General features: G+C 49.6%; 2 protein-coding genes across 3 annotated transcripts in view; one reads left to right on the forward strand and one right to left on the reverse strand.

Annotated features, from left to right (window-relative positions):
• DNAAF1 (dynein axonemal assembly factor 1) overlaps positions 1–23,600 on the forward strand; it is a 24,353-nt gene continuing 753 nt past the window's right edge. The window contains exons 1-11 of one of the 2 annotated variants that reach the window (XM_059045537.2): positions 1–233; positions 2,898–3,033; positions 3,484–3,575; positions 5,189–5,410; positions 5,543–5,709; positions 9,045–9,166; positions 14,310–14,476; positions 15,716–16,006; positions 19,947–20,056; positions 21,720–21,776; positions 22,887–23,259. In XM_059045537.2, coding sequence (XP_058901520.1) covers positions 98–233; positions 2,898–3,033; positions 3,484–3,575; positions 5,189–5,410; positions 5,543–5,709; positions 9,045–9,166; positions 14,310–14,476; positions 15,716–16,006; positions 19,947–20,056; positions 21,720–21,776; positions 22,887–23,259 — 1,873 coding nt within the window. In that variant the 5' untranslated portion in view covers positions 1–97. Of the gene's footprint in view, positions 234–2,897; positions 3,034–3,483; positions 3,576–5,188; positions 5,411–5,542; positions 5,710–9,044; positions 9,167–14,309; positions 14,477–15,715; positions 16,007–19,946; positions 20,057–21,719; positions 21,777–22,886; positions 23,430–23,600 lie in introns of those variants that run through there. The other variant, XM_067018337.1, reaches the window with a different exon arrangement.
• Positions 15,660–23,600, reverse strand: part of TAF1C (TATA-box binding protein associated factor, RNA polymerase I subunit C) — a 17,917-nt gene continuing 9,976 nt past the window's right edge. The window contains exons 16-18 of the transcript XR_010837647.1: positions 18,131–18,168; positions 17,034–17,326; positions 15,660–15,811 (exon numbers count right to left, since the gene is read on the reverse strand). The gene's annotated coding sequence lies outside the window, so the exon portion shown is untranslated. The remainder of the gene's footprint in view (positions 15,812–17,033; positions 17,327–18,130; positions 18,169–23,600) is intronic.

The following is a 23,600-nucleotide window of genomic DNA, read 5'->3' on the forward strand; positions in this document are numbered from 1 at the left end:
GCAGACGCAGAGTGGCCTGGCGGACTTGGAGACGTAGTGATCCCACACAACCGGGCTTCCCCACTGCTACGGGGTGTTCATTGTTTCCGGAATAAACATGCACTGCGAGGCCTCGGAGCCCATGGCGGACGGGGGAGCGGAGCAAGATTGCGCGCGGGAGCCGGGCTTGGAGCCAGCCGTGGAGGAGTCGGCGGGTGACCACGGGAACGCAGGCCAAGGGGGCCGCAAGGAAGGTGCCGACAGCCACCCCAGGGAGGCGAGGGGGGCGACGGGCTGCGCCCAGCACCACACACCTAGTCTTCACAGCCAGCAGTAATAATAATAATAATAATAATAATGGCGGCCCACACTTACTAAACGATGCGTGCCGTGCGCTCACTGCATTCGAGCCATACACCCTCCCTCTGCGGTAGGCACTCCTCTCCCCGTTTCATACAGATGAGGAACCTGGAACTTAAAGAGGTTAGAGAACTTGCTCCAAACAGATTACCCTCAGCCAGTCAATGACAGAACAGACTCACGCCTGGACAGTCTGACTCCAGAGCCCAAGCCCTCACTGAACACACCATTCTCCCCACCGCCCAACTTTTTAATGTTTTGAATTTTTCCCTTTATTGCCGTCACCATGTAAGATCAAAGGCTCTCTCCCCCTCTAGACTGCAAGCTATGTCAGGGCAGGATATCCTGATTGAACTGGCAGTGTCCGGTCCAGTGCCTGATCTATGGTAGACAGAGTGAATGACGAGCTGGTGCTTCTCAAGTGACTCCGCACCAAAGTTTTCCGGAATGGGCTTAGAAAACAGCCTCCCCTCCTGCTTGGCTTGGACTGTAAGGGAAACTTTTTAGGGACTGGTAAAGAAACTACTTGATTTGTGTCTCATGTTTTGAACCCAGCCAACAAATATAGCTTGAGCGTTGGCTGTCCAGGCAAGCCCTGTAAGAGTTTCTGTAGGGAAGCCATGTTGCTCTGTGCACAGACACAGGTTTGAAGCCACTCCTGCCGGGTTCACACTACTCCTCTGCAACTTGCCGGCTTTATGGCTGTTTGCCCAGAGCTTAAGCTCTCTATAGGGCAGTCTCCTCTTTTGCAAGCGAGATAGTTATAATTAGAGTGTCTGGCATACATTGGGCCAGTAATAAATGGTAGTTCTTGTCATTAATATAACCAATCAATTATTATGTATATTGAGCACCTAGTCTTTATTCCGCAAACCTTTATCTGGTGCCCCATGTGGCTGGGCATTGTATGCAGTGGGAAAAGGGAGATTATAAATTACAGTCCCGCACACGGAGTGTTTAATCTCATTCGGTAGTCCACAGGGACACCCAGAGAGCAGCAGCAAACAGCCCTTAAGATTAAGTGCATTTGAATCAGCCAATTTTGATTGATGTTTAAAAAAAAATAAGTCCATTTGCACGTGTTCATTTTCTTTCTACCAAAGATAGTCCCATCATTTTTGTTTCTTCCTGTGTGTTTTTAAGAGCTTTTTTTAAAATTGAAGTATAGCTGACTTATTATATTAGTTTAGGTGTACAACATAATGATTCAAAATTTTTAGAGATTATATTCCATTTACAGTTACTATAAAATATTGGCTGTATTCCCTATGCTGTACAATACATCCTTGTAGCTTATTTATTTTACAGATGGTAGTTTATATTTATTAATCCCCTACCTCTATCCTGCTCCTCCCTCCTCTTTTGAGAACTTTTTTTTTTTTTTTTTTTTTTTTTTTTCCGGTATGCGGGCCTCTCACTGTTGTGGCCTCTCCCATTGCGGAGCACAGGCTCCGGACGCGCAGGCCTAGCGGCCATGGCTCACGGGCTTAGTTGCTACGCAGCATGTGGGATCTTCCTGGACCAGGGCACGAACCCGTGTCCCCTGCATCAGCAGGCGGATTCTCAACCACTGCGCCACCAGGGAAGCCCGAGAACTTTTTAAAAAGAACAGAGAACATTATAACAAACACCCATGCATCACCACCAAGAATTGAAAATGATTAGCATTTTAATCATATGTACCTGAAATCTTTTTTTAAAGAAATAAAACATTTCAGATATATTTGATGTTTTTTTGCCCTACCCCACCTCTATTCCTAGTCCCATTCCCTTCTCCCCGCCTCCAGAATTTTGTGTGGGTTCTTTCAATCTCGTCTGTCTCTCTCTCTCCCTATCCTATCTACCTATCTATCTATCTATCTAAAATGTGTCCTTAAACAATGCATAGCATACGTTTGTGTGGGTTTGATTTGTGTAAATGATATCCTGTGCTTATTATGAAACTTGCTTTTTTTCACTCCATATGTGTTTCTGAGAATTATCCATATTGATTGACATAGCTCCAGTGCATTCTATTCCAAGGCAGAATAATAATCTGTTGCTTTATTTAACCAGTCCCTATGGATGAACATTTGCATTGTTAATAGGTTTTGACTGTTACAAGTAATGCAGAAGTGAATATCGTTGCACACGTCTCCGTGTCCAGCTGTACGAGAGGTTTTATCAAAGATCTGCCTAGACATGAAATTTTCACAGTCCTTATCAGGGCTTTAAAAATCACTGTGGGGCTTCCCTGGTGGCGCAGGGGTTGAGAGTCCGCCTGACGATGCAGGGGACGCGGGTTCGTGTCCCGGTCCGGGAAGATCCCACGTGCCGCGGAGCGGCTGGGCCCGTGAGCCATGGCCGCTGCGCCTGCGCGTCCGGAGCCTGTGCTCCGCAATGGGAGAGGCCACAACAGTGAGAGGCCCGCGTACCACAAAAAAAAAAAAATCACTGTGACACATTTAAAGAGTACCGGTTCCACGCTAAAAGCGGACAGTTATTCATCAAGTTGAAATCGGGGGACATTTTTTTATACATTTCTCGATCTCTATAGAACCAATCTCTTTATTTTACAGAAATGAATGATCCTAAGGAAACACGTGTGTGTCCTTCAGACACTTCCTACCTCAGCAAGCAGAAACACAGTGGTGATAGCTGGTCAGATGGTCGCTTAGCACACCGAAGAGATGACAAAGAAGATCGGAGCCCCAGGTACGTGGCTGTGTGCTCTTGCCACTCGCGGCACGCTTTTACCCACTCAGGTGGATGTTATAATCGCCCCTTTGTCCAGATAAGGACATTGAGGCTCGTAGAGATTAAATAGTCGGCCCCACGTCTGAGGCTCAGTCGCAGTCAGGATGGCGTTGCTGTGCTGCATAACTAACCACGATCTGTACAACTTTACTGCTGGACCTGGAGAGGGAGAAACATTAGTAGTTCTTGATGACACAAAGGTATTTCTATTAGAACACACCTGGCGGTTTTTGAGAAGGCTGAAAGTCACAATATTGGATGAGGCCCTGAAAGCTATAAACAAAGTCATCGGGCATATAGAATATTGGGGAATTGGTGGACAGAATGGGTGTAGCAAAGAATTTATGGGATATATTTTACAGCTGACAAATTGAAATAAATTTCTTGTTCTTGTTTTTCATTCAACAGAATGACTAAAAATTTTCTGCAAAAACTCTGCAAGCAGCACAAGCTTTATGTTACCCCAGCCCTGAACGATACGCTGTATTTACACTATAAAGGTAAGGGTCTGGTGGAGGAGCTACCTCACGTCAGGTGGAAAGACTCTAGCGGTGTTAAGAATTACTTGCAGGGATCATCTGGTCTTCTTAACTTATACTTAAGTAGCAATTTCAGAGTTTAGTGGAGATGCATGGAAAAGCAATAATAGTTCTTTGCAGAAAAAGTCTTATGTGACTGGAGTTAATATGGGTTCAAGGGAAACACATTGGTATATTTGCTAAAGGCCTCATACTTTTTTGAACCAGTCGCTACTTGTAAAGACTTTGGGCTCGGGAGGGTTACGTTGTGAAGGACTGTGTCGGCGTCCAGTATCACACATAAACTTAAGTTCAGGTTCATAGTCAGGGCTGTTCGAGCAACGAGGAAGCAGGGTGATGACTGCCCACCTTGTGCTGAATTCGGGATGGCCATCCCGCCTCATCAGACCATCTCTATGTTCATTTGTTCAGTAAACGTTTACTGAGAGCCTTCTGTGTGCCTGGCAAGTGCTGAAGACACAGAGACGGATACGGTAAAGATGCTTTTGGTGTCTTGGGGGACAGGGCGGCCACTGTGAGAAGGTTCACACTGTACCAGGGAGGTTCGCGGAGGACTCCAGCAGCACAACTACTTTAAAGTTGTGGAACGGCCCCTAACTGGTCTCCTCGCCTCCACGTTGCCCCCTCCAAAATCCTCCACCCAGTGTCTAGGTGTAACAGTGATAAGATGACTTAGGAGGGCAGACCCCAGAGGACCAGTATTTAAGAGGTGTGAAGAAGAAGAAGACCCAGTGGGTGAGACCAAGTAGAAAGAATCAGAGAGGTAGAAGAATTAGGAGAGAGATATGCCTGTATTATCTACCGCTGCCTAACAAATTATCCCCAAACTTACCAACTTAAGAAATTATCATTATTTGATACTGTTTCTGAGGGTCAGGAATCTGGGAATGACTTAGCTGGGTGGTTCTGCTTCATGGTTGCTAGTACCCCTTTTTAATGAAAACCTTTGGTTAAAACTTTTCAGGCAACAAAACAAATGACTTTGAAAACCTTTTGGTAATAGGGGCACCGTGAATTACAAGTCTATAATGAGTCACTCAAGGAAACAAACATGTTCGTTTTCCTCACCTTAAATGTGGCCCATAAAACTGAAAAGTACCATAAAACCAGACCCAAAGTTTGGACCGGCTTCAGGTACAGCTGGATCCTGGTGCTCACCGCATATCTTCACGGAGCTGTTTCTCCCCTTTCCTTGGCCCTGCTTTCCCTTGTGCTCATTCATTTCAGACAGGTCACCCCTCACTTCCCCCCACTCCCAGGCGAGAAGGGAAGGCGGCTGCTTCAGTGTTAGGCTGCACCCTACCAGGCTGGCAATTCTAGCAGAAAGTTACCTCTTTCCAATGGAGCCAGCAAAGCTCCCCAGGATTCATGAAGGTTGGCTCCACTTGGCTAAGCGTGCCCAGCTCCCTGCAGAGAGCCATGGGGTCGTGTCAGGACAGGGATGTCCCTCCACAGAGGCAGTGGTGTAAGTGAGGAAGGACGTGTGGGTGCTGGGCAGATAGGCAAGAAAGAGGGTGACCCCTGTGCCTCTGAGTGTGTAGAAACTTACCCAACTCCCCCTTCCTCCCCACTAGGCTTTGGCCGCATCGAGAACTTGGAAGAGTACACAGGGCTGCGTTGTCTCTGGCTGGAGTGCAACGGGATACAGAAAATCGAGAACCTAGAGGCCCAAACGGAACTGCGATGCCTCTTCTTGCAAGTGAACTTGCTCCATAAGATCGAGAACCTAGAAGCTCTGCAGAAACTGGACACTCTCAACATCAGCAACAATTACATCAAGACCATTGAAAACCTGTGTAAGAAGGCCCTGCCGTGGCTGGGGGGGGGGGCGTTCTCTAGGCCCCCGCGTCCACCACCATTTCCTAGCGGAGGTTCTTAACATTCTTTTCCCCCCCGCGGCGCTTATTTCTGCCCACCTCCCCCTCCAGCCTGCCTGCCGGCCCTCAACACGCTCCAGGTGGCCCACAACCACTTAGAGACCATGGAAGACGTCCAGCACCTCAAGGAGTGTCTGAAACTCGGTGTCCTTGACCTTTCCCACAACAAGCTGAGTGACCCAGAGATCCTGAGCATTCTGGAGAGCATGCCCGACTTGGTAAAACACACACACGCACACAACTTGTGTTCTCTTGTGTTCTGTAGACGGCAAATCTCTTTTCTCTTTCCCCTCCCTCCCTTCCCCCTTCCTTTCGCCCTGCTTTTCTCCCCATCACACTTTTTCTTTCCTCTCCGTATTTTTAGCTGGAGTGTTTTAAATGCCAGATGCTGTATCGTTTCACTCACAAATAGTTCAGTGTGTATTCTTGACAGATAAGGATTTTTTTTTTTTTTTTTTTTTGCGGTACTCGGGCCTCTCACTGCTGTGGCCTGTCCCGTTGCGGAGCACAGGCTCCGGACGCGCAGGCTCAGCGGCCACGGCTCACGGGCCCAGCTGCTCCGCGGCACGTGGGATCCTCCCGGACCGGGGCGCGAACCCGCGTCCCCTGCATCGGCAGGCGGACCCTCAACCACTGGGCCACCAGGGAAGCGCAGATAAGGACTTTTTAAAAGCATCATCACAATACTATTATTATATCTAAAATATTATCAGAATGACAGTTAATAACCCGTCCATATTCAGTGCTCCCCATTTGTCTCAAAAATGTGCTTTGACTGTTGGGTTGGGTTTTGCAAATCCAAACCAGATCCACACATCATATTTGGATTATGCATCTCTCAAATCTCTTGATCTGTCACAGTCTCCCCTTGGCTGTTTTCACACACCCCCATTCCCCCCCCAGATCTGTTGATTTACAACCACCCCTCCTCTGGTAGTCAGCCACACCCTGGATTCAGCTGACTGCATCCTCATGGTGTGGTTTAACGTGTTCTGCTGTCCCCAGTTTCGCTTGCAAAATGATGATGGAGCCAGAGACCTGAGCAGACCCAGGCTCAGAATATAACTTTGCGGTTTGCTCTTGCATCAGTCAGGGCACCTGTAAGTCTGGCTGCCTCTCTTTTAGTAACTTTAAGCTTGCTTTGTGGGTTGGGCTGCTGTCAATCAGATCCAGCCTTCATGAAGGCCCTCATCAACCCTTCCCCTGATCGTTTCGGCAGCTCCTGACGCACGTTGCCTCCATGTGTGATTTCATTAGGGGTCACACAGTGACCGTATTCGAAGTCTCTTATTCCTTCTGCACCTATTAGCTGGCATGCTTCCACAAAGAGCAGTTTTGCTCATCAGCTCATGCCTCCCCAATATAAAGTCCATATAGAAAAGGCTGGGATAGGGACTTCCCTGGGGGCGCAGGGGGTAAGACTCCGCGCTCCCAATGCAGGGGGCCCGGGTTCGATCCCTGGTCGGGGAACTGGATCCCACATGCATGCTGCAACTAAGAGTTCACATGCCACAGCTAAGGAGCCAGTGAGCTGCAACTAAGAAGCCCGTGAGCCACAGCTAAGGAGCCCACCTGCCACAACTAAGATCCAATGCAACCAAATAAATAAATAAATATTTTTTTAAAAGAAGGAAAAAGCTAGGATAAATGCTTGGTTTTTTTTTTATTTTTATGTATTCCTTTTCAGAGAAATGAGTCAAGAACGTAGGAACCTCTAAAGGTGACAGTGAGGTTGACAAAGATTTATAGATACAGTATTTGATATGACTTAACCCTTGCTGTCATTTTAATTTGGGGTGATTGAATGGTCCCATCTTCTGGCCTGTGGCAACCCCTCCAGGCAGCTCCTGTGTCCTTTGGACTCAACTCCAGCAGCCTTTGATGACTTCCTTGCTTTTTAGTATATATGTGTTGTCATGTGAACTAGGAAAAAATATTCCAAATAGCACACAAAAATCTTGAGTTCACTGTTTACTGCTTAGGGAATGGATAAGAAGGAAAAAGTAAGTCCATTGAAAGAAAAGCAGTAAGCAAATCATAGTTCAAGAACAATCTGTAGGGCTTTCCTGGTGGCGCAGTGGTTGAGGGTCTGCCTAGTGATGCAGGGGATACGGGTTCGTGCCCCGGTCCGGGAAGATCCCACATGCTGAGGAGTAGCTGGGCCCGTGGGCCATGGCCGCTGGGCCTGCGCGTCCGGAGCCTGTGCTCCGCAACGGGAGAGGCCACAACAGTGAGAGGCCCGCGTACTGCAAAAAAAAAAAGAACAATCTTAGAGCAGACTGTCACCAAAGACTAATTTAGAATTTATATTATCACCAGTATATGGTGATAATATAAAGCTGTATTATAATACCTTTTATTGGCCTGGCTGCCATAAAAAAGTACCAGACTGAGCGGCTTAAACAATAGAAATTTATTTTCTCATGATTCTGGAGGCTACAAGTCCGAGATCAAGGTGTCAGCAGGGTTGGTTTCTCCTGAGGCCCCTCTCCTTGGCATGTAGATGGCCATCTTCTCCCTGGGTCCTCATATGGCCTTCTCAGTGTGTGTCTCTGTGTCCTAATCTCCTTTTCTTACAAGGACCTATTGGATCATTCCCCACCCTAATGACATCATTTAATCTTAAGCACCTCTTCAAAGACCCTGTCTCCAAATACAGTCACATTCTGAGGCGCTGGGGGTTAGGACTTCAGCATATGAGTTTGCTGGGGGGACGCAATTCAACCCATAGCAAGAACAGTCTGCCTCGTGGTTGTTTTGTGATGGCTTTTACATTCTCCGTACACACGCAGCCCTTTAGTCCCTGCCCCTGGGGCGCATTGCTCCCCCACTCAGCCCCACAGAACAGGTCACTTGAACCAGTATATTTATTTTCCTGAACAAGAAAAATCACTTTAGATATGAAAACCGTTTCACCAGTTCAGGCAAACCGATGTTAAATGTTTCACCCACGTGTCACCTTGACCATTCACCTTCTTGAGTTTCATCGGCAGGAGGGGAGGTGACAGTATTTAAAGCGGGGGGCGGCATACTGGCACTGCTGTGTCGCTTTCCCTTTCCTGGTCCCGACTTGACATCCAGGAGACCTATAAGCCTGGCAGTAGATAAGCAGGCACTTTGCATCCTGTCCCCTCAGTCAGCACTTCTTATCTGTCTAGCTGCTGTGTACATTTTCTTAAAACGGGTCCTGGCTGGGAAGGACAGAAAATGATCAATTGGAGATTAATTTCAGTACAAGAGATTGGGCCAGCAAAACTAATGCAATCACTGCCCTTGGGTCAAGGCCTCAGGAAGTGTTTTCCAGTAGATTGTTCTGGAAGGACAATGAGATTTAGGATCTGAAGTTCAAGTGTAATAGAAGAAAGGGCTGCCCAATTCTCGGGACAGTTCTGATGGCCCAGAAACAATGAAAGCCTCTGCCTTCCCCGATACCGTCTTCATGATTTGATGTCAACACTCCCTGTTTGTTTCTTTTCAGAGCACTGCACACATTAAATGTTTTAATCGCATCCATTTTTCCGTGATTAATGTGGTTTTCTGCCTTTGCTTCCAGCGTGTACTGAACTTGATGGGAAACCCAGTGATTAGGAACATCCCTAATTATCGAAGAACAGTCACTGTTCGACTAAAACATTTAACATACCTGGATGACAGACCAGTTTTTCCAAAGGACAGGTAAGGAAACAAAAAGCCTTTTGATCATACTTAATAGGTAACAGTTGAGCATATGCTCAATATTAAATAATATTAAACTTTTAAAAATTTCTGATTTTTGAGCATTTCCACACATCATTAAATATTCCAGTGAAATAGGTTTAGTGGCTTACCTGACTGTTAATAATAGGAAATGCCCTGTTTTTGAGCACTTATTCATAGATTTTTCATAATCCTTTGATAATTATCCTTCTGTATAAGTCTGATCTCATGGCCGGTTATTTCCTTAGGATGGAAACCTGAGTTGTATTATTGGATTAAAGATAAAGACTGTGGTTTGAGACTTTTAAAAGGTGTTTTTAAATACTTTCTAATTGTTTTCTAGAATATTTGTATCAACTTATAACTTCCCCAGACACAGTCATGTAAAAACAAAACAGAACAAAACAAAACCTTCGCTAGGCCAATTGACGAGCGAAGGTGGTACCTCGCTTTATTTATTTAATTTTTATTCATTTATTTATTATTTTTTTGGCTGCATTGGGTCTTTGTTGCTGTGCACGGGCTTTCTCTAGTTGCGGTGAGCAGGGGCTACTACTCTTCATTGTGGTGCGCGGGCTTCTCATTGCAGTGGCTTCTCTTGTTGCAGAGCACGGGCTCTAGGGCACAAGGGCTTCAGTAGTTGTGGCTCGCGGGCTCTAGAGCGCAGGCTCAGTAGTAGTTGTGCCTCATGGGCTTAGTTGCTCCGCAGCACGTGGGATCTTCCCGGACCAGAGCTCGAACCCACGTCCCCTGCATTGGAAGGCAGATTCTTAACCACTGCGCCACCAGGGGAGTCTCAGTACCTCGTTTTAAATTTGCATTTTTGGGTAACTGATGAAGTTGGTCATTTTTACCTTTGTCGGGCATTAATGTTTCCTTTTCTATGAGTATTGCATTCATGACTTCTTCCCAGTTTCCTTTTGGGGGGATGCTTTTTCTTACTGATTCATAAGAGCTCTTTGCATATCAAGAATATTGAACCCGGGACTGCCATGTGTATCATCGCTGCTTTTATCTGGGTTTTTAATTTACCTTTTTTTTCTTTTTGGCCACGCCTCGTGGCTTGCGGGATCTTAGTTCCCCTACCAGAGATCAAACCCTCGCCCTCGGCAGTGAAAGCAGAGTCCTAACCACTGGACCTCCGGGAAATTCCCTTAATTTACCTTTTGACTGAGGCCACTATTCATTCATTCCAGCTTAGAATAAAACTTCAGTAACTGGGATGGCCTGAAGGGAAGTGCAAATCTGAATTTTCCAACACTTAAAAAGAAACGTAGGTAGGGCTTCCCTGGTGGCGCAGTGGTTGAGAGTCCGCCTGCCGATGCGGGGGACGCGGGTTCGTGCCCCGGTCCGGGAAGATCCCACATGCCGCGGAGCGGCTGGGCCCGTGAGCCACGGCCGCTGCGCCTGCGCGTCCGGAGCCTGTGCTCCGCAACGGGAGAGGCCACAACAGTGAGAGGCCCGCGTACCCTCTGCCAAAGAAAGAAACGTAGGGAACAAAAAGGAAAAAAGAGAAACGTAACTGGTAGTACATTTTTGAACTCACATATTTTAGTCCAACTAACACAGATTTCAGTCGGAAGGGGGAGCCTTCACTTGGACCAGGTAAGAGAACCAGGATCCCTGCCTCTGGGCAGTCAGGCCGAGATGCATCCGTTGCCCCAGCACCGAGCCCTGGGTGTCCAGGGCGACGGCAGGCGGGCATGGCCTGCGGGCAGACCTCCAAGCCCAGCTCTGCAGCTGCGGGTCCTGTGCCCGTGGCTGAGCGCCAGCCTCCGCATCTTCAGGTTCCTCATCCGGAAAGTGGGGACAATACCGATCGCAGGGTCCTTGTGAGTATCTGTTTGTATCACGTGGGACGTAAGCAGGTACCAGCTGGTAGGAGGAGGGAACCAGGGGGAGCGGCCGTCCCGGAGGATTGTGAATCTCCAGGCTGCGGCAGTGCCGACCTGCAGGAAAGTATAAACAGGGACCTGAGCTGGGCCCTCAGCAGGGAGACCCCCGCCCTGGACGGTGCAGCATGACTTCTCTTCAGGAGTTGGGTTCACCTGGGTTTGAAGCCTCATTCCAGCACTCTGTAGCTGGGCCACACTGGGCCACGCTGGGCCCTTGACGTTCTCTCCACCTGGGATGCTCTTCACAGGTGTTTGCAGGTGTCTGCTCACCTGTCATCTTCTGAAGATCTCCATGACTGACCACCTATCTAAGTAGCACCTTGGCCACTTCCACCCGCTGTCCCTTCAGCCAGCCTGATTTCTCAAGACACATCCGCCTGTGACATACTTGTTTCCCCATAAAAGGGCAGCTCTAACAGAGCAAGCGATGTCATCTCTTATGTTACCTGCTGTATCCCCAGCCACGAGAACAGTTCACCCATTTCAAGTGTACAGTTCAGTGGTTTTTTTAGTATGTCGTCCAACCACACCACACAATCAATTCTAGAATATTTTTATCACCCCCAAAAGTAACCCTTACGTATTAGCAGTCACTCCCCAAGCCCCCTCTGCCAGCCCCTGGCAACTACAAATCTACTCTCTGTCTCTCTGCAGTTGCCTATTCCGGGCGTTTCCTATAAATGGAATCATACGATATGTGGTCTTTTGTGAATGGCTTCTTTCACTGAGCATGTTTTTAAGGTTCACCCACATTGCAGCCTGTGTCAGTAAATACTTCCAAAATAATGCTGTGAAATAATATTCCATTTGGAAAGCCCGCATTTTTTAATGATTTTTTCATGCAGCAGGCTCTTATGAGTGATCCATTTTATACATATTAGTGTGTATATGTCAATCCCAATCTCCCAGTTCATCCTACCACCGCCCCCCACCGCTTTCCCCCCTTGGTGTCCATACGTTTGTTCTCTACATCTGTGTCTCTATTTCTGCCTTGCAAACCGCTTCATCTGTACCGTTTTTCTAGATTCCACATATATGCATTAATACACGATATCTGTTTTTCTCTTTCTGACTGACTTCAGTCGGTATGACAGTCTCTAGGTCCATCCACGTCTCTACAAATGACCCAATTTCGTTCACTTTTATGGCTGAGTATAATATTCCATTGTATATATGTACCACATCTTCTTTATCCATTCGTCTGTCGATGGGCATTTAGGTTGCTTCCATGACCTGGCTATTGTAAATAGTGCTGCAATGAACATTGGGGTGCATGTGTCTTTTTGAATTATTGTTTTCTCTGGGTATATGCCCAGGATTGGGATTGCTGTGTCATATGGTGTTGCTATTTGTATTTTTTAAAGGAACCTCCATACTTTTCTCCATAGTGGCTGTATCAGTTTACATTCCCACCAACAGTGCAAGAGGGCTCCCATTTCTCCACACCCTCTCCAGCATTTGTTGTTTGTAGAGTTTTTGATGATGGCCATTCTAACTGGTGTGAGGTGATACCTCACTGTAGTTTTGATGTGCATTTCTCTAATAATTAGTGATGTTGAGCAGCTTTTCATGTGCTTCTTGGCCATCTGTATGTCTTCTTTGGAGAAATGTCTATTTCGGTCTTCTGCCCATTTTTGGATTGGGTTGTTGGTTTCTTTAATACTGAGCTGCATGAGCTGTTTATATATTTTGGAGATTAATCCTTTGTCTGTTGATTCGTTTGCAAATGTTTTCTCCCATTCTGAGGATTGTCTTCTCATCTTGTTTATTGTTTCCTTTGCTGTGCAAAAGCTTTTAAGTTTCATTAGGTCCCATTTGTTTATTTTGGTTTTTATTTCCATTACTCTAGGAGGTGGATCAAAAAAGATCTTGCTGTGATTTATGTCGTATAGTGTTCTTCCTATGTTTTCCTCTAAGAGTTTTACAGTGTCCGGTCTTACATTTAGGTCTCGAATCCATTTTGAGTTTATTTTTGTGTATGGTGTTAGGGAGTGTTCTAATTTCATTCTTTTGCATGTAGCTGTCCAGTTTTCCCAGCACCACTTACTGAAGAGACTGTCTTTTCTCCATTGTATATCCTTGCCTTTGTCACAGATTAGTTGACCATAGGTGCGTGGGTTTATCTCTGGGCTTTCTATCTTGTTCCATTGATCTATGTTTCTGTTTTTGTGCCAGTACCATATTGTCTTGATTAACGTAGCTCTGTAGTATAGTCTGAAGTCAGGGAGTCTGATTCCTACAGCTCCGTTTTTTTTTCCTCAAGACTGCTTTGGCTATTCGGGGTCTTTTGTGTCTCCATACAAATTTTAAGAGTTTCTGTTCTGTTTCATGTGCAGGCATTTGTTTTCAACTCATTTGAGTAATTACTTAGGAGCACAATTGCTGGATTATATGTAAGATTATGTTTGCTTTGTAATTGCCAAGCTGTCTTCCATGGGGCTGCACCATTTTGCATTCCCACCAGCAATGAAGGAGCATACCTGTCGCTGCACATCCTTCCTGGCATTTGGTTTTGTCAGTGTTCTGGATTTTAGCCGTTCTGTTGAGTGTCAAGTGGCATCTCATTGGTTTAATTTGCACTTTCCTGACATCCTATGGTGATGAGCTTATTTGCCACCTGCCTATCTTCTTTGGTGAGGTGTCCAGTTCTTTTGCCCACTTTTTTAAATGTGTTTTTTCATTTTTGAGTTTTAATAGTTCTTTGTATGTTTTGGATACAAGCCATTTTTCAGTTATCTTTCTTGCAGATATTTTCTCCCAGTGCAGTTTTTCTTATCATTCTTTTAACCTCTTCCCGTTTTTAAGTCATCTTTGTATTAATGAGTTGCAATAGGTCTTTATATATTCTAGATACAACCCCCTGATCAGGTATATGATTTGCATACCCATTCTGTGGGTTGTCTTTTATTTATGGTATTCTTTGCATGACACACATTTTTTAATTTTGGTGGAGTCCAATTTCTCTATTTTTTTGTCACTTGTGCTCTTGGCCTCATATCTGGAAGGCTTTGCAAACCATTAGACTTTAAAGATTAAAATATGCATGTGTTAATATGTATCCTTGGAGTCATATGTCCTGTGCCTTTAGTTTGATTTTGGAGAAGATGAGCAAGTTTGGTCAGATAGTATATGTTTTGGATTTACTTCGAGCCTGTGACAGTTCAAACGTCCCCAATTTCTGGGGTGTTCTTGTTTCTTTGTTTTTTGTTTTTAATACTCCTAAACAGAGCTTGTGCTGAGGCCTGGGCACGAGGAGGGTACAAAGCTGAGAAGGAGGAGAGACAGCAGTGGGAGAGCAGAGAGCGGAAGAAGATCACAGAGAGCATTGAGGCCTTAGCCACAATCAAGCGCCAGGCTGAGGAGAGGAAACAACAGAAAGCAACCCAAGAACAAGGTGCATGCATGAGACACAAGGAGGACCCCGAGCTCTGCTTAGATTAAAAATCTGGGCTGTTGAACTCAGTCTTTCATCTCGGGGATTGGGGGTGGGGAGTGGGGACCATTTGTTCACGTACCTGCATATCCATCTGCCCTTGACCTCATGCAAAGATGGTGCTCAGGGCACCTTATTAAGTAGGAACCCCCTTCCTCCTCTTACACCCAGTAGAAAAGCCAGAGTCTCTATGTGTGCTTTTAAATGACATTTAGTGTTTTTCACCTAATTACAAAATGTGAATACCCTACACATAGAAAACATAGAAAGGCAAGAGTAATAACAGTATCATAGCAAGAACCACTCTGTATTCAGTGCAGGTATTTCCTGGCTTTTCCCCATGCATGTAACACTTTTTTTTTTTAAAATAGAAAAAATTGGCATAGCTATATTGCTTTCTTTTATATATACATATAAATTTATTTATTTAATGAATTTATTTTTGGCCACATTGGGTCTTCGTTGCTGCACGCAGGCTTTCTCTAGTCGCAGTAAGCGGGGGCTACTCTTCTTTGCAGTGCACTGGCTTCTCATTGAGGTGGCTTGTCTTGTTGCAGAGCACGGGCTCTAGGCGCGTGGGCTTCAGTAGTTGTGGCTCACGGGCTCTAGAGCTCAGGCTCAGTAGCTGTGGCACATGGGCTTTGTTGCTCCGCGGCATGTGGGGTCTTCCCAGACCAGGGTTCGAACCCATGTCCCCTGCATTGGCAGGCGGATTCTTAACCACTGCGCCACCAGGGAGGCCCCTGGCATAGCTGTATTGCTTTTTTCCTACTCTTTTAAATCAGCATAATAGTATAGTCCCATAAAATAGATGTTCCCCTGTAGCATGGTTTTATTTCCCTTTTCCCAACTTTTAATTTTGATATTTTTCAGGTTTTAAGAAAAGCTTAAAGAATAGTTAAAATGAACAGCTGAATTGTCTGTTTCGATCAGATGGTTGTTAATAGTTTGGCACACACAGTCTTTCCTGTTCTGCTGACCCATTTGAAAGCAAAGGCAGACATCGTGGCCCTTAGCCCCAAATACCTCAGCCTGCGTCTCCTAAGACCCCCTGCACAGTTCTCTAGTGGCTGTGTCCTGTGCCGGCCGTGCATGTGCTAGGCACCCCCCTGGTGGACTTTCAGCCCGTGTATTTAGCACCTACACAGCACTCCGATGACCATCCCGGCAGTTCACTGCAGGTCCCCCTTGTCCTCCCAGGACGTTCCCAGCTCACTGTGGACTTCTGCTCGGGGGAGATGCTCGCGCCAGACAGTGCCGGGGACTCGGGGGCCAGTGTGGAAGGGGAGGAAGCGCCTGAAGAGGACGGAGAAAGGTGGCAGAAGACGGAGCTGTTTGTCAAGGAGAGCTTCGAGGCCAAGGATGAGCTACTCCCAGAAAAGTCAGAAGAGTCAAGTCTCCCAGAAAAACTGCCTGTGGAGGCTGACGGGGAGCCAGGAGGGGCGCTCCCTGCCGAGGCCCCGCCACCAAGCCCCGGAGCTGCCTGGGAAGGTAGGTGGTTGAGAACAACAGGGGTGTAGACGGGCCAGCACCCATCTGGGGGCCTCGGGTTTCCACTGCTGACTGCTGAGTCTGCGAGTTTTCTAGAACCACAAGGGGAGCCAGGACTGCATTTCTAGCATCAGCTTCAATAAGGTGCAAAGAAATGGGTGAGACACTAACAGTGTATTTTATCTAACCCAGTACACCTAAAATATAATAATTTATATCAGCATAAAATTATTCATGAGATACTTTCCCTCTTTTGACACTAAGTCTTCAAAATCCAGCCTGTATATGCCACTTATAGCACATCTCAAATCACATGCTCCCTTTTGAATGGTTAAGGCGAAATGCAGCTCTATGAAAAGAAGCAAGTTATTTTGGGCTGCTTCATTTTTTCAATTGAAATGAATTAAAAGTAGATACAAATAAATCAAATTTAAAATCCAGCCCGCCCCTCAGGAGTACTGACCACATGGCAGGCACGTGGCCACAGCCCCCACAGTGGATGCTGCTGATCTGGAAGGGACGCCCACTGGCAGGTTCTCGCCAAGCTCCTGGGGCCCTGCTGACTAACAGCTAAACCCAGGACTCGGCCCTGGACACTGCCCACTACTGCTGTGTCTGTGCAGCGCTGGGAGACCCGAACCTTCTGTTCCCAGCCTGAGCGGGATTTGAGGTCCATCTGGGGAGGTCAGCTGGTCTGGCCCCCACTGTCTGGGAGAGACCTCGAAGTAACCCTAGTCTCTAGACTGCCGAGGGGGCAAAGGCCACACCCCAGGGCACCAGTGATGGGTGAACTATCTTTCCAGCTGAAGATAATGGCAGGGCAGACTATCCTCAAAGATTAACTGAACTGAGCTCTGTCTTAATTATTCTTTTCAAAACCTTACTGGCCACTCCATACCCCCCAAAATCACTGCTCCATTATTCACTGGGATTTACTACCCACCCCCCTTTTGTTCAGTAACATCTGAAAAATTTATCTTGTAGCCTTCAGTCTTTAACAAGATGTCTGTGGGAAATAGAAACGCACCTTAGGAAGGAGGGGTGGTGTAGGGAGTGAGGTGACCTGTGACTGCTGACATCCGTGGCCCTGGCCCCCATCAGGGATGCTGGAGCTCATGAAGTCCCCAGGGGCTCCAGCAGGTGAGGCAGCAGCAGTGGGCGGAGAGCAGGGAAGGAGCAGGAAAGCGCGTGGGATCTAAACAGCCAGAGTCACAGAACAGGCTCCCGGGGAGGCGGACACGCCCCGCCCATCCCTCTGATGCCCTGCTCACACCGGTGGGGTGGCTGCTGCGCAGCTCCTCTTCTGACTTTGCCATGAGACTGCAGATGGAATGCATCTATGAGAAGCGTGACTTGTGTTGATTTAATTTCCCTTGGGAGGCACTGAAGCCCTGCTTTCTATGGCTCCTGGCACCACTTTGCTGGATGGGATTGTAGACCCTCCAAGACCTGGTCGCTCCTTGGTTTCTGGGAGAGAATTTCTACTAGACAAGGGTCACGTTTTCCCTCAAGCTTCCCACAGATGGCGATGTTATAGGTTTTATTATTTAAAGGGGGGCGCTAATCATGTATTAAACACACGGGGAAAAGAGCATCCTCTAAACTACTGACGTAGGTGTTGGCACGTGTACTCTGAGATCCAGATACAAGGTTTTGCGGCAGGTCAGAAGAGGGAAGCATAGCCAGATGTTTATCCAGCATGTCAGCCAGGGCCCTGACTTCCAGCTTAGCCTCCCCGAATCCCACGATCAGGTCCTCTCACCATTAACCCACGTTACTGAGTTGGCACCTGGCGCTCAGAGAGGTGAAGTAACCTGCTCCACGTCACAGAGCAAGCGATAGTGGCGCAGAACCGAAGCCAGATCTGCCTGCAGAGACCAAGCTGGTCTCTACCTCGACTCACTGCCACCCTCCCTGCTTTTAAGCCCCCACGGCCTCTGCCGCCCACCCCTGCCCCACTGTCCCCTCCCTACTGAGCTAAACCCTCTGGGGGTCCTGAGTCCCAAGAGGGGAGCTGGGCTGTCAGAACGAGGAGGTCCCTCTTCCACGCAAGTTACTCAACCCCAAGAAAAGCAAATCTAAATGTAAAAGCCATCTGTTTAAAAAACTCACTTTTCCGTTTACCTTTCTTGCATGGCGCACAGTCTTCCAAGTCACGAGGCCTGGTGAAGGAGGCAGGAGATTAGGAGATACACGGTACGAGCAGCCTTGCTGCGTTTCCCGGGCTCGTCCTCTCTCATCACGGAGTCAGGACCAGGGAAGGCTGCCTGGGGACCGAGTCAGGGCCCGGAGGCTTGAATAGCTCCCCATCCCAATGCTGAGTCTAAACGTCAGGACCAGGGGAAACGTGATGTGAGCGCATACGTCACGGAGACACACGTTTCCCACCTCTATCTGATGACACTCGGTCCAGAGGAGCCTTAGCTTCCTCCCAGTGGTCACCAAAACGGTACAGAGGATGACACACACGTTTCACTACGACACTCTGTGAACAGGCGAGGCAGCGCACTTTCTAGACAGTCACCCTGAGGTCAAACCCAAGTCCAGCCCCTTAACCAGCTGGGACACCTCAGGCAAGCCACAAAACCTCTGGGAGCCCGTTCTAGCCCCTGCGGAGTGGAGACGGTCTCTGCCGTGAATCGCGTGAGGCAGCGTAAGGAACCCGCCCCACAACTAGTCTCTTCCCTGCCTCGCCTTTTCCCGGCACACACAGCCTAAGCAGGTAGGTTTCAGCAAACAAAGGGACTTGGCAGCTGCCTGGACTAGAAGCTTCTGCTGGCTGGGAAGCTGGGCGCCATGGTGCCACGAGCAGGACGCAGGGGTCCGGGGGAAGGGCTAACTGGAGGGGAAGCCGACTACTGTAATTAGAAGCTGCGAAGCCACGGGCACAGCCAAGTGGAAGAGACCACGACAAACTGGGCCTGGGATCGTCCACAGCAGCCCCGAAAGCCCCTGCCCACTTCCCTATATCATTCTTTTTTTTTAACGTCTGTTTATCTATTGCCTATTTTATTTATTTATTTTTGGCTGCTTTGGGTCTCCGTTGCTGCGCACGGGCTTTCTCTAGTTGCGGCGAGCGGGGGCTGCTCTTCGTTGCGGTGCGCGGGCTTCTCATTGCAGTGCCTTCTCTTGTTGCAGAGCACGGGCTCTAGGCACCCGGGCTTCAGCAGTTGTGGCTCGCGGGTTCAGCAGCTGAGGCTCGCAGGCTCTAGAGCGCAGGCTCAGTAGTTGTGGCTCACGGGCTTAGTTGCTCCGCGGCATGTGGGACCTTCCCAGACCGGGGCTCGAACCCGTGTCCCCTGCACTGGCAGGTGGATTCTTAACCACTGCGCCACCAGGGAAGTCCCCCTTGTTTCATTCTGAACGGGTGCCCCAATGTGGCTCTCGAGTCAAACCGGGCCTGGCCAGTCCTCCGGGCGGACAGCGGACCAGCGTGTCGTGAGCAGAGCAGGGCCGTTCATCTCTAATCATGGAGGCTGCAGAGGAAGCAGAGGGCAGGACAGGAGGGGCCTGGGGGAGAAAGACAAGCCCCGTCTGGACTCCACGTTCCACAGGCGACCCTGCGGCGACTTCACAGGTCTCCCTGACGCTCGTGCAGCAGGTGGGGCTGTGAAACTTGGCCTTTGGCACCACGGCCTTTCCTTCTTCATCACCTGGCCCATCAGTCGTGCCTTTTCCAAGGTTCCGGCGCGTTCTTCAAGGATTCCTGGCTGGTGCTTCCATCTCCAGGCTCCACAAAGGGGGCAGCTGTCTCCCTTTCCTTTCAGACATAGTCTTGTCCTAACCTGGAATTCTTGCAGCTCCTGTCACAGGGGCTGGAGGCTTTCAGACCCGCGGTTTTGTCCTTCCTCTTGGCATCGCCTTAACCGTGGGTTTGCCCGTCTGTCCACCACGTATGAAACTAACTCCCAGATTAATAGGACTCTTTGCTGTTCCTTAGAATCGGCTCCCCAGACTGTGGCCACTGAACGTGCATCAGGTACCGAGCTCTGTGGAGCTGAAGACTTGGAAGCCATCAGACTGGAGACGAAGGAGAAGCTCTTCATCGATGTACGTAACTGGTGCATCTGCAGAGAAGTATCTGCGGTACAGCCGGTATCAGATCAGACACAAAACTTCCAAATCCTCGCTGCCCAGAGTGTGGCCCTTGGGCCAGCAGGCATGGTCTCCCCTGAGGGCGGCTTAGAAGGCAGAACCCCGGGCCCCACCCCAGACCCACTGCTCAGGACCTGCAGTTAATGCGCCCTCCCCCACGGGGGTCCATGCCTGTGCACCTTCAAGACTGAGAAGTGACGGCCCAGATGAGCGCCCTTGAACTACGTCTACGGAACTCCTGACGTGTTCTCCCCAAAGACGCTACGCAGAAAGCAGGTCCGCCTGGCTGGCCACCCACAGAACTGTTGGGAAGGCTGCCCTCGATCATCAGAGCCCTGCCCTCTGCGGGCAGCCGCCCGTCCTGGCTTGTCGCGGCTCCTGCTCCCCGGCCTGACTGCCCAGCGGCCCGTCCCCTGGGGCTTGTTCGGTGAGGGGCCGCCTGACCTTGGGACCGATCACGGCCCGTAGTACGGCCCCCCTCCCCGAAACCCTTCCGCTCTGATAACAGTCTGACGTGCTGTGCCCACAGGAATGGGTCTCTGGGGACGTACACACTTTGCCATGACCCCCAGGAACCCCCATCTTTGGTGGGGCGAGGGGTGGGGGGCCGGTGCCCGCCACCTGTAGCCTCACACCCTGCTCGCCCGGAGAACGGCCCGCCTCTCTGCCCGCGAGTGAGCTCCTTCCGCTCAAGCGGTGTGCGCAGCTTCGCCCGCCCCCGCCCGCTGCTTCCAGACACGCCTACACGGGTGTTTCATTCCCAACCTCACAATTTCACGTGGCTCAGTAAGTGTTCAACCAAGTACAGCCACTATTCGGAGTGGGTTTCTGGTTTTCTGGGCCTGCGTATACATATGAAAAAACAAAAGTGGGCAATTCTTCCCTAACGTTTGATTACTGGCCGTATACAGGACCCCAACACTAAGCTAGTACTGACTGTTCTTCCTCTTTGTCCGGCACTATTTGAAACACATCTTGTTATCGATTGATTTAACCCTTCCAATAACTCTAAGACATAGGTACCATTGTCATCCCCATTTTACAGATGAGGAAATTGAGAAACAGAGAGGTTAAGCAACTTGCCCAAGGCTACACAGCCAGGCGATGATGAAGCGGGAGTAGCGACCCAGGCAGTGTGGCGCCAGAGCCCGTGCATCTAACCAGACACTGTGCCTGCCTCACACGCTGGACGGGGTGCTATAGACGAAGACACCCCCTATCACAACACAGAACAGAAAAGCCCCCCTAGTCTGGGGGAGGTCCAAAATAGACTCGTTTTATGCCACAGAGTCCTAAGACGAATTTGTTCGTAGGACATACGTTTCCCCCCAGATGAACTGGGCGAGTAACACCAAAGTGAAGTGGAGAAAGAGGTAGAAATTTTTGAAACATGCCACACCTTGCACATCTCTTTCACCAATCAGATCCAGGTACCTGGTGTTGCCTCGTGCGTGTGTTTCGGGCGTGCATGGGGCCCGAGTGGTCTGGGTCACTCCGCGGGCCCCTCCACGCTCCGAGCACGTAGCGCAGGCTTGGTTGGCTGTGCGGCCGCATCTGTCCCGTGGACCGGGCGTGGGGAGCGCGCCCTCCTGCTGACGGGGATCGTCTTCTCTTCCAGGACCTGCCTGACTTGGAAGACGTGGACGCAGGTGGATCTCCGGGAGACGAGCACAAGGTGACCTCTCACACATCCCCCCGGTCCCACCTTCCCTTCGGGCCCTGTCACTGACCAAGTATCTCGGAAAGTTGCACGATGCCCTTTGTGCTTTGTGCCTGAATCCTTCTCACCTCACCTGAGGAAAGGCGGCTGTTTACTGTTGTCCCCTCTCTGAGGTTTCAGAACTAGCCACTTCAGTTCTTTTGAACAGATCTTTTATCACTGATTTTTAATAATCATGTTCTGTACATAATTATCTGAACATTTTTTCTATCCTTTTGATGTATCCGTATGTTCATCTAGTGAATGTCTGTACCACCGCGACACACGGGCAGGGGAAGGGAGGGAGGCGAGCACAGAAGGCCCTACGGGGACCTCTCCCAAGGTGACCCGACCCTCCGCCCTCTAGCGGTACTGAGAGCCAGTGTGGGCCAGCCCCGGGGGCCCCAAGGAGAGGGAAGCCTAAAGTGTAATCTCAGGGCAGAAGCTCGTCATCAAAGGAGGGACACAGACACAGGGGACCACAGTTCCGTGGGGGCCTGACCTCCGAAGCACGACTAGGTGGCTGGGTGAAGGCGGAGCCCGTCAGAAGCCAAGGCTCACAGACGAACCATTAAGGGACCCAGGAGGGTGTTGGCGCAGCAGGAACAGAGTGGGCGAGGGCCGTGCCACACGGAGACCTGACGAGGACCGGGGGGAGCGGAGACCTGGCTGCAGAGCTCACCATGGCCTCCAGGGCTCACAGACGGCCGCCAAGGAGTGTCCATTCTGAGGCCTGACTTTCAAGCAGCAAGTGCTGTGCTCCCTCGGGCCCACAGTGTGATAAATTTAAAAAGCCGAATTAAGGGCTTCCCTGGTGGCGCGGTGGCTGAGAGTCCGCCTGCCGATGCAGGGGACGCGGGTTCGTGCCCCGGTCCGGGAAGATCCCACGTGCCGCAGAGCGGCTGGGCCCGTGAGCCGTGGCCGCTGAGCCTGCGCGTCCGGAGCCTGTGCTCCGCAACGGGAGAGGCCACAGCAGTGAGAGGCCCGCGTACCGCAAAAAAAAAAAAAAAGCCGAATTAGCATTGTGCATTTTAGAGACTATTGTGAAAACAGAAATGTTCAAATACATCTTTTTTCTTTTAACAGAAGATGTGCTTTCCAAAGGTCACGGCCATCTCAAGCCTGAGTGACGACAGTGACCCTGAACTAGACTACACCTCACTCCCAGTGCTGGAAGACGCATCCACAGACACCCTTTCCAGTATATTCGCAGTCTCCAAGGACACCTCCAGGAAGGCCGAGACGGAGACGCCCTTTACAGGCATATTTAAAGCAGCAGCAGAGAGGGACTTGGCAACCCACAGGAGAGACACCAAGGCCCCTCGGCCACTGATTCAGGAGCTGGACGATGACGAGCCTTCAGAGCAACCACCCTGGCCCCCAGCCTGCAAGAGGGAAGCCGCGCCAGCCCCGCGCAGTGAGGACAGGGATGGGGACCTGCTTCTGGCCTCCCCTCCAGGTACTGTCACCCAACTTTCAAGGCTACAGGGGCCAAAAGCTTCTCAGGGGGAAATGGACTGTGGACCGGGTCCCAAACCCGGAGCGCATGGCCACCTGTGCCTTTGCCCTAGGAAGCCCGTGTTCTCAGGGGGGTCACTCACGACCTCTCGAGACCACGGAGATCGCTAGGGCATGTTCCTAAGTCGCCGGCCGGGTCCAAGGAGCTGCCAGACCGACCCCCCCACCCCGACCTTCCCCATCCTTGGCCCTTCCAGACCAAGGCTGCTGAGGGAAGGAGGGGACCGGTGATACCGCAGCTGGGAATATGGGACAAAATGAGGGCGACAGCTGGCCGGAGGG

This window comes from Kogia breviceps, chromosome 18 (assembly GCF_026419965.1).
Source record: "Kogia breviceps isolate mKogBre1 chromosome 18, mKogBre1 haplotype 1, whole genome shotgun sequence".
Taxonomy (NCBI): Eukaryota; Metazoa; Chordata; class Mammalia; order Artiodactyla; family Physeteridae; genus Kogia; species Kogia breviceps.